General features: G+C 37.4%; 1 protein-coding gene across 2 annotated transcripts; it reads right to left on the bottom strand.

Annotated features, from left to right (window-relative positions):
* Positions 1–454: 454 nt before the first annotated feature.
* LOC102306919 (CD209 antigen-like protein C) lies at positions 455–7,096 on the bottom strand. Of its 2 annotated transcripts, none has more exons than XM_014330160.2 (5): positions 6,964–7,096; positions 6,067–6,168; positions 4,526–4,827; positions 3,312–3,406; positions 455–1,583 (listed from the first exon to the last, which is right to left on the bottom strand). In XM_014330160.2, exons 1-5 carry the CDS (start codon positions 7,031–7,033, stop codon positions 1,427–1,429), a joined length of 726 nt encoding a protein of 241 aa, XP_014185646.1. In that variant the 5' UTR covers positions 7,034–7,096; the 3' UTR covers positions 455–1,426. The 2 variants fall into 2 exon arrangements, with proteins under 2 accessions (XP_014185646.1, XP_005949955.1); XM_005949893.3 differs by having other exon boundaries at positions 3,312–3,421; positions 6,964–7,094.
* Between the last annotated feature and the right edge of the window lie 3,359 nt (positions 7,097–10,455).

Here is a 10,455-nt window from a genome sequence, read left to right as displayed (position 1 = left end):
GAGGGCGGGGTGGGGTGGGCAGCTTTTAACCCTGTAAAGCACTTTGTGCTACCATTGCTGTATGAAAAGTGCTTTATAAATAAAGATTGATTGATTGATATGATTCTTTTGAGTATAATGTACTTAACATTGGTTTTTTGTTTTTGTTTTTAGATAAAAGGAACTACAATTCAGCCATGAAAAGTAGTCCAATAATAAAGGAGGTGTATTAAGCAATAATGTTCATGTACCAATTAAACATAATTTTACTGTTGAGGACATTCCAGTCAGTGAGTATTCCTGCTGTCGTCTTTTCTGGATGAAACTTGCATGCAGAAGGAGAGCCTGGTATTGGCAGACTGGGACTGCAGAGGGCACTTTGCTGGAGATTCCACCATCGTGAATGTGACACTTACAAATGTAGGGTGACAATATGGAGATGTAATTGCATGCGGTCGCCACAAAATAATCACAATCAGAATCAGAATACTTTATTGATCCTTAGGGGATCCCTAGGGATTGGCTGCTGCAATGCTCCTGCACCTCAGATGAGGAAGATTCTGCAGTCATCATACACTACCAATCAAAATTTTGGACACACCCACTCATTTAATGTTTTTTTGGCTTTATTTTACATTGTAGATTCTCACTGAAGGCATCAAAACTAGAATTAGAATTTTTTCCATCCAGAACTGCCTTACTTCTTTGTTGCATAGATTTAAAAATGTGCTGGAAACTTTCCTCAGAGATTTGTGGATAACAACACAGTATGTGTTTATGTGTGCTTCACGGGTACAGGTTTGGTATGGTATTGATAGAATATTAACTTGTATATCATTTGATAGAGTTTCATCCACAAGCATGTTTTTATTTATATGGCATGGTATTTTTTAAATGGCACTTTCCAAACTAAACATGATAAAGTCATAATACTACTGAATGAGACCATAAAGTCATTAGAAAAATATTTACTGAGGTTTTAAATCAAGCGAGAAGTAGTTCTAGACAGCTACAAGGTTGCCCTCTGCTGGTCAGTAGAAAAAAAGACAGGTATATGACATTTCCACCCTGGCTTCATTTTAAACCTGTATTGTGCAACTATCTTTTATATACAGTGTATCTGTTTTTATGTTTGGAATTTAACCTTTTTTTCTTTTCTTTTTTAACTAACTCTTAAATAGTCATAGCCTTTCATGAACTATGGCTTTTCTACTAGGAGTAAAGATTTTATTTCTTGAAATTACAGTGACTCTCTACCTCTACCTCTGGAGTTACTGTACAGCTCTTCTTCCATTTAAATCTACATAAATACAGACAGTGTCTAGTAACCATGGCATAACTGGTTTCAGGTACTCTGAACATTTTAATAAACCTTTTTAATAAATATTCTTGATGAGATGGAACTGGCACTATGCCTTTCAAAAGCATGTAAACATATAGCTCAGTGCTAGGCCAGTTTCTCACAGATCCACTTCAGAGTAGCATCACATGAGCGGTCGTTCCAGTTTTCTTCTGTATCCTTGCCAGTTCTAATATGTGCACAGTCTTCTTCACCCCACTTTGGATCACCACCACCGTTATCAGGCTGCTCAGCCTCCCAGTACCTAACAGGTTTCAGAACAAGACAATGGTGACACTGTTAATCTCTAATATTAGAAGTCTGTCCATGATTCCCATTTTTGTACACATTTACATTTTTTTCTGTACTGAGCCTAAAAATGACAACTCCAGTAACACTGATATTTGTACTGCGCAAAATAAATCTTTGGTTTTTTGTGTGTGTAAGGCACCTCCTCTGCTTTATGGGTTTAGCAAATCTAAATGATTTAGTCTTAATGAACAGAGACATCGCAAGTCATTATTTAACCTCAAAGTTCTATGTATGATGTATCATACAGTAAAGGTTTTAAGTGGCATAAGTGGTAGTAATATGCTCACGTGTAGTATGGTGGTTTAGTTTGGTTAATGTCATTTTTGTTCTAGTGCACACGTGTCGAGGGCCGGTGTCCTGCAGATTTCAGATGTGTCCTTAATCCAACACAGCTGACTCAAATGGCTAAATTACCTCCTCAACATGTCTTGAAGCTCTCCAGAGGCCTGGTAATGAATTAATCATTTGATTCAGGTGTGTTGACTCAGGGTGATATCTAAAACCTGCCCTCGAGGCCTGGAGTTCGACAAGTGTATACTTTTTAAAGTTATTGTTACATTTTTTTTTTGACAGTGATTTTAAGGTTTAGTCTAGAACAGTTTAGAGTGGCAAAAACACTGGCCTGTTCACCATGTATGCTTGCTGGTATGTGTCAAAATACTGTCAAGAATTCCAGGATCAAATATAAATATTTTGGGATTCCTGTCAATCGCTTGTCTGTTGTGGTTCATCTGCGTATGCCATGGTACGTTTTTTCATTGGTATGTTTTAACTCAGATGCAGTTCTTGGCCTGCTTGAATGCCGCCCCATTAAAATATATCAAGTCTCTCCCATAAAGGGACAGAAGATCATGCTATTTGCCTTTATCATGTAAATTACTGCCACCTTGTGGCAACAGTTGAGTATTGTCTGTGGAAACAGCAATGAGAATCCATCTATACTTTCTGTTGTCATGCGCATTTCAACGTCCCATTATCAAAGCCTGGACCTCGATCACTTTAGAGCCCAGCAGAATTTTGCGGTTATTTGCAAAAGCACACCATGGATAAATCCATGCTCTTTGATGCAAGACTGATGGAAGACCAGAGTAGAAGCCAAGCAGAACTTTGATGTTTATGATCTGTAGGTGATTATACACATGCACAGATTAATGTAGCAAATAAAAAGTAACCAACTCAGAACCGCATCTCTGGCAAACAGCTGATGTACAGAGGTAGTTTCAAAGTGTAAAGTTAATACGTAGAATACATGCGCGATAAAATGTGGGTGGGGCTTAAAAATCAAATGTGATTCTTGACAGATTCATTCTCTAAAACCATAAACATGTGTATGTGTGAGAAATAAATACAGAACATTCTTTGCATGCTGAGCAGCCAGCATTGCTTGTGATATCTTATGATCTGCACAACAAGTAATGCAAACTACCTAATCCTTTTCTTCTGTTCAAAATGGGATCTTCAAATGCAAAAGTGAAAAGAAACAGTGATATGTGGTGATTTGCATACTTTGTAAACATTTTTAAAGAAAACCAAACAACAACAAAAACAAACTTTTTTTTTACATCAGTAAATTTCTACACAAATTATTTTTAAAGTTTGATTTCTTTCTCATTTAATACATGGTAAAAATTATATTTAAGAAAGGGGGAAAAAAGGAGTAAAATAAAGAAGGGCCTGTAACCTTAGAGTGAGAGAAGATCCATCAACCCATTTCCAGGTTCCCTCATTGCTCCCATCCATCAAACCAATCCAGCTCCATGTTTCTGACTTTGTTAACTTGGAGAGAAAAGTCTGTTTTTAATGATAAAAAAAGATACAAATGATATTTTAAAAAATTGAATCATTATTATAAAATCACTAAACAGAAAATTAAGCTATTATACATTAAATTACATTAGCGGTATTGTACCCCATTTTGACCTTGAGACTTAGACCACCATAGACCCCCGCCTTCAGTCTTATGCACAGGGCTTGTTCATGTGCTACCATGATTAGAGCCTCTGTGCTGTCTTTCTATCCAACTTTGTCCAGCCACTGGTAGGATTTTTTGATATCAGCCACTTCTTCTATCTGCCCGTAGTACATACTGTCCTTCCATGATGTTCTTGCTCATCTTTTTCTCTCAGGTTTCTAATGCCTGAGGTATTCGCCAAGCACAAATTAATTGTGGACATCTTCCTGATATACCCATTTTTGTTGTTTCATTCTGGATGATGGTTCTGCCAATCACTGGTCCTTATCCTCCTTCCTTTAGCTTCACATAAAATGTCAGGGTGCAGGACGTGGGGTGAAACCCTCCATACATGGTAAAGAGCTTTCTTGTCTTGATGTCAGGGACTTCTATCTTCTCCTTTGGCGAGCTGGTTATTCCAGTAGAGTATATGATGACTGGCAGGTTGTACGTGGTGATTCAGCAGATCTTGTTCTTGCCATTCAATTGACACCTTAGGACTTGACACTCTGCTGGTATTTGGTTGTGGCTTTTCTAGCGGCCTCTTCATGGTTGCCATTTGTATAATTCTAAGGTACTTCTGGCTGTCCTCAGTGTCTCCAATGTAGCCTTCTGGCAGTGCAGTCTCCTCAGTTCTGACTAACTTCCTTCTCTTTCTCCAAAATCCTACTATTTGGCATCAACTCACCCCACCATGATGGAAGAAGATACATGCTAAGTATGACTCAATAAACACTAAAAACACCAGAAACTTTCCAGTTAAAAACAAACAAACAAACCCACACACATGGCTTTCCATTCAGCTAAAACAACTTTAAGAATGTCATTCTTAAAGATCATTGGACGCAATTCGATCTGTAGTTACTGCGTTTATTTACTTACACATTATTATGATTATGGTCATATCATTAACTAAGCAGTCTGGTCAACTGTTAGGGAAGTACCTGCTCCTTGTTGCAGTCAATGACAACTAGATCTGCTCCTTTGTCTTTGCAGTCCTGTCTGGCTCTTGTCCATGAACCAGAGTCATTGGAGAGGAAATAACAAGAACTACTAAATATCCTCCATCCTGCTGGACAAGTTTTCTCTCTCTGTCTGGTTAAAATTAGTTCTTTCTTTAACTCAGTGATGCTTGAATTCAGCAGGTCTCTCTCTCTGGTCATGAACGACATCGCATTAATAGAGGCCTGGAGATGCTCGGTCAGGTTGTTTTTGAGAAAAGAGAAATGTGCAGCTTCACTGTGATCTGGAAATAAAAACATTTACAAAATGACATATTTATGTTTATTATGTTAAGGACAAAACTAACAACTGAGTTGGTCAATACTGGCAGGCTTTGTTACAACATATGTTACCTATGGCATTATTATTGTGCCTCTGTTCTATGAGTGCAGGTTAAAAAAAAATTAAAAAATTTGCAAGTGCAAATGTTGCATTTTGAGGAGAAAATTATTTTGAGTGAAGAAACGTTTAATTGGAGCAAACAAAATTCATTGCTGCGTGCAAGAAATGTATTTCAGTGTTTGCTGTTATGCACACACACAATAACAGCCCCTCTTGCTCAGTTGCTGGCTGTTCTCAGTGTGACGTTCGTGCTCACAACATCTCTGCTCGGTGCACGCTCAACTCTCTGTACACCGTTCTAGGTGTACCAACCAACCAATCGCAGACTTGGATGTGAAAATTCTGATTGGCTGTTACGGTCTCCAATCAGCTTGCTAGCTATTGCATTCCGGAAACATGGTCCAGAATGTTGCCAAATGCATTTTCGGTTAGTATGTTTAATTATTTCATTTTAAAATATATAATTTTTTAAGACCACTGTTGGTTTTAATCTAGTTTAAGCTACACTTTTCTTCGCTCAAAAATAATTTACGCCACAAAATGCAACATTTGCGCTTGCAAAGTTTTTTTTTTTACGTGCAGTTAGAATAGAGGCACAAAAATGACACCATAGTTGCCACCTAAGAAAGATGGTGTCAGTTAATATTGGAATAACGGGGTGCCTGCAGCTTGGTCCTTTCAGCGACTGAAATTATTTGATGTGTACATGTGTTCATGTGTACATTACATGTACACTGTTTAGAAATACATTTGGCCAAACAATGTTTAATGCAGTGGCACTTTGGAGTCACTGGAATCCATTGACTTCCGTGTCTGTAAATAAAAACAGCTATTCTAACAGTGCCTATAATTTGTTATTTTCTCTCATACAATGACAATGAAGCTAGTGTAGAAGAACAATAAATATCTGTTGTTATTTTTATTTGTTTTGTATTCATGAACAGCCATTTTTTCTTATTATTTTCTAATTATATACAGTGATGTAATGACGTTATAAATAATTCGATGATAACTGATGACTGTGTTCTCATAGATGAGCGAACTAAACGAGCACTGAAGGCTTGGCATAAACTGCCTGTATGAATACGGAATACAGAATATAAAAATGAACTGAATAAAGCTAAATGTGAACAAAACTCACAGTGAAGACCAAGGCCAATGAGCCCAACCAACAGGGAAACACTCAGCAGCCCCAAAGTAAGAATAACAGCTTTGTGAAACTTCCCATCAGAGCTCTTTGGACCTGATAAGAAAAAAAAAGTCTGAGATGTCTTTCACATAATGCAACATATGCAACATATACTCAGTTACTGCGGTACAGTAAGTCTGGACTGGTTGTCCGTCTTAAGGCTCTGAGTTAGAATTACTAGAAACTAATTAAAGGAGACATCCTAACTGCCTACATCTAGATAATGATACCACTGTCTCTGATAACATACTCTGATTAAGCAACTCTGTTAGTCAAGTACAGTCAGTCACTCACCTTGTTGCCCTAAAGTAGCAGACCAAGAAATAAACGCCCTAAGCGACGGTCAGCTTATGGGCTAGAGCAACCTCTTAGAAGCAATAAAAGCTGTAATAGCCATACACATATTTTAACCTTTACCGTTTAACAACACAATTCAGACTTTAAATGCAGGTAAGATATTCATTTAAATCACGAAAGCCAATTTCTATAAATCACCAAGACTAATCATAATAGATGAAATGGGATAACTGCCACTAAATACCACTATGGTCTCATAGTTCCTCCAAAGTCCATAATTCAACAAAAAATTAGCAGCAAAGAAAAGACTTGTGGCTCCAATTTTTAGATCACAGTTGTTTGGCCATAATTAACCGTCTGGAACACTCTGAAATATTATATTGCTGAGACCGCTCCAGAGACTCCAGTTTCACAACACTTACAACTTGTTTTTAACTATGTACATGGTTACCCCGCTGAGTTCCTATTCATCACATTACTTCAAGTCCTAGATGGATGAGGTTTGGGGGATTTCAGTCCTTTGACAATCTCCATCAAACTGGAAATTCTTACCTGTTTGAATTGTTGAAGAGCTTCTGTTGACTGACTTGCCATGTTGAACATTGACATAGATTTCCTCCATCTCTCCTGAGATAGTCAGCTTTCTTTTAGAGAGTTGGCTCTGCAGTACACGTTACTTGAAGCATAAATGAGGAAGTTTTTAGCTTAGTTCCTTCTTGTCTTTTACAGAAGTTTTATCAGAAGTCATACTGTATGTGTTGAACCCAGAAGTGTCACTTCTAATAACATTTCTATAACACAGTTTAAGTTTGAAGGTTGAAGTTTCCTGGAATAGTCTGAATGACTAATGTTACATGAAAAGACAGATATACAACAAAATTCAAAACTCAGCAGAAGGTCTAGATCTTGTCCCTTGAAGTTGCTAATTACCCACTGTGTGGATCAGAAAAGTATAATGAAAGTGAGCAGGCAATCTGCATATACATTAATCTCACAAAGATGCACTGAAATCACCAATCAATCAATTCCAATGAACTTCAATTCAATTCAATTCAAACTTTATTTTTATAGCACATTTAAAAGCAAGAGAGTTGACCTAAGTGCTTCACAATCAGTTAGGAACAAGAGAAGAAAATAGAGAAACAAATACAGATAAATGAGAGGACATTGTATTAACATTAAAAAACAGGTCTGAGGTTATTAACTTGAGTTAAAAGCCAACATTGTGGGGGGTGGGGATAGTTCAGGTAGAGTGGTCGCCCCTTGATCGGAAGGTCGGGGACTCGAATCCACCGAATCCAAGCTACCCTGAGGTACCCTTGAGCAAGGTACCGTCCCTACACACTGCTCCCCAGGCGCTGGATTGGTAGCTGCCCACTGCTTCACTGAGTGAAGGGATTAAATGCAGAGGACTACAACATTTCCAACGTGTGGGACTATAAGAGGTTTAAAATGGAAAAAAGGGGAGTTTTAAGACGCAATTTAAAAGACTGAATAGGATTCAATCGAGACCTCGGTTATATTAAGAGCTCTCAGTGCTCTTTTGGGGTTATAAATGTTGAGGAGTTTGCTTAAATAGCTGGGTGCCATATTATTTAAAACTTTAAAAGTTAAGTAAAAAAAATCTTAAAACTAATATGGTATTTGACAGGGAGCCAGTGTAAATTTGCTGAAACTGGAGTGATACATTCATACATTCTAACATCTATTAAATGATGAGCAGCAGTATTTTGGACTAACTGCAAGACATGAGTGGTGAAGACCAAAATAGAGAGAATTGCAGTAGTCCAGTCTAGAGGTGATGAAGGCATGAATAAGTGTTTCTAGGTGTTTTGGAGGAAGATAAAGCTTCACATAACAGATAAAAACTGGTTTGAACTGTGGACACTTGCCTCTCTAATTAATAAAAGCTATCTAAAAACACTCCCAAGATTTCTTACAGTGTGAGAATGATGACAAGCAAGTGAACTGAGGGTAACAGTTAACTTATCCAAAGTCGAATGACTTCCAAAAACAATAACTTCAGTCTCATTTACATTTAGGATGAGAAAATTTTGTGCTAACCAGTCTTTAACATTACAGTGGAACAGAAACACCCAGTTTGAAGGGGAAGTAAATTTGGGGGGCATCAGCATAACAGTGAAAGGGGATGTTGCATTTCCTAAAAATAAATCCCAAATGTAGCATGTATTAGGAGAAGTGTCACTTTCCTGGGTCTGACCCAGCGTTTTGAGTTTTAGTTTATTTGGATGATATGTTTGAGTTCTTTAGGGTAGCTAAGTTGTTTATTAGTTTCCCTTTGTGTTTTCTACCGCTGTATTTAAGTTTCCCTTTGCCCTTCATGTGTTTTATGCTGCGTGTCTTATGTTGTCAAGTTTATATTGTCTTGTCTGCGTCACATGTTTCCAGTTATATTTTGAAGGTCTGTGTCCTATTTCAGTGTAGTCAGCTTTGCTTCCTTTGTCTCGTTATGTCAGACTAGTGTCATCTGTTTCCCCATGTGTTTCCACTTCCCCTGATCACCCTTGTGTGTATTTAGTCTGTGTGTTTCTGTTCATTCCTTGTCAGGTCGTCTGTTGTTCACGCCATGTTCCTTACACCAGGTTTCATTTCCAGGTTTTTTCATATTGCTGTTTAGATTTCCCAGTTTAGGTTTGTGTTAATTTTTCTTCAGTTTGCCTTGCCTTTTGTTTGTACCTTTTACCAGCCTCATTAAACAGCTTGCTTTTTGTTAACATTCAAGTTTTGTTCCCTGTTCCTTGGGGTCTGCGTTTTGGGTCCTTCTCATCAATTCATACAGTCTGCCCTCGCCAGACTGTGACAAGAACAGAGTTGGACCCAAAACAGACCCCTGAGGCACACCACAACAAATTGGGGCAAAGGAAGTGGAGTATTGTCCAATAGTAACAGAAAAGGACCTCTCTGATAGATATTTAAACAATGATAAAACTGTGCCTTTAAGACCAACAATGAACAACCTGGGTTGTTCTGTTGTTTAAACATGGCAAATAATAAAAGCTTCTCGAAAACAGTTAACACACTAGACAAAAAGATGTGTTATCCCCTTGTGCTGCAAATTTTCCAAAGTGGAAAAACCTGGACGTTATGCAAAACATCACAGGAGAAATGTAAGTTATCAGTTTCAGTCACGTCCATCATACAGGTACAGTGAATACTTTATATTTTGCTTCTATGAAGGTCAGGTAATTAAACATCTTAACTGTCTGCAAAGATGTTTTAACACAATGTGAAGATCAAAAGCAGTTAGTTCCCCGTTGATTTAATTTTAAGTTTTGGTAACTTTTAGGTGAAGGAATAGGACCAGTTTGATGTTAATGTAACAGCAGTGTGCAACTTACATGACAGTACAACAATTTTTTTCACTATTACTATTATTTGTAACATTTTGGTTTTAATTACTTTATTGTATCATATACATGTAAATGCAATGCCATTAAAATACAATTGCTGTGATGAAACATATGTACTGTGTTAATAAGACGTTCTACATTCATAGCAAAAGGAACTTATTTTCTTGACCAAAGAGCTACAAATAAAATCAGTCAAGAAAAATATTTTTCTCAAGGTCTTGTTTTATATTTATTCAAGAAGGAAAAGGCTAATCACAAATGAATGCCATTTTACTAACTGCATTACACCTTTAAATCATTAGAATTTGATGAAAAGGATTCCTTGGCAACTGTTACACAAGAGTGTAATCGTTCTGCTATGTTTTTGTACCAGTCAGTGAAACATGACAGACTGCTGAATTAGTGGAGTTTGTGTGGATACTACTACCAGCACATACTGGGTACTGTGTAATATGGATGTATGTCACTTATCTTCACATGAATGTATCTTTGAGATATTCTCATTGTGTATTCCTTTTTTTGTCTTAGATATTCTTTACTTCTTATTATTGAGCTGAAGAAATGGCAATTTTGTCTTTTCAACATTCTCAGTCATGCCGCTGGGCAGGCAGGCAGCATAGATGCCTAAGTTTGTGAATGCGATAACTTGAGAACAAGGCGGCGTAGGATTTTG

This window comes from Haplochromis burtoni, unplaced genomic scaffold, assembly GCF_018398535.1.
Source record: "Haplochromis burtoni strain Fernald_Lab_line unplaced genomic scaffold, NCSU_Asbu1 Contig_714, whole genome shotgun sequence".
Taxonomy (NCBI): domain Eukaryota; kingdom Metazoa; phylum Chordata; class Actinopteri; order Cichliformes; family Cichlidae; genus Haplochromis; species Haplochromis burtoni.
This window is presented reverse-complemented; position numbering and strand designations above follow the sequence as displayed.

Bases quoted from the DNA above. Each gene is read 5' to 3' on its own strand.
- LOC102306919 (XM_005949893.3), bottom strand. From the start codon at position 7,033: ATGGAGGAAATCTATGTCAATGTTCAACATGGCAAGTCAGTCAACAGA. The intron at 6,169-6,963 runs GTAAGAATTTCC...TTTTCTTATCAG, and splicing joins CTCTTCAACAATTCAAACAG to GTCCAAAGAGCTCTGATGGG. The intron at 4,828-6,066 runs GTGAGTTTTGTT...TTTTATTTCCAG, and splicing joins CATTGGCCTTGGTCTTCACT to ATCACAGTGAAGCTGCACAT.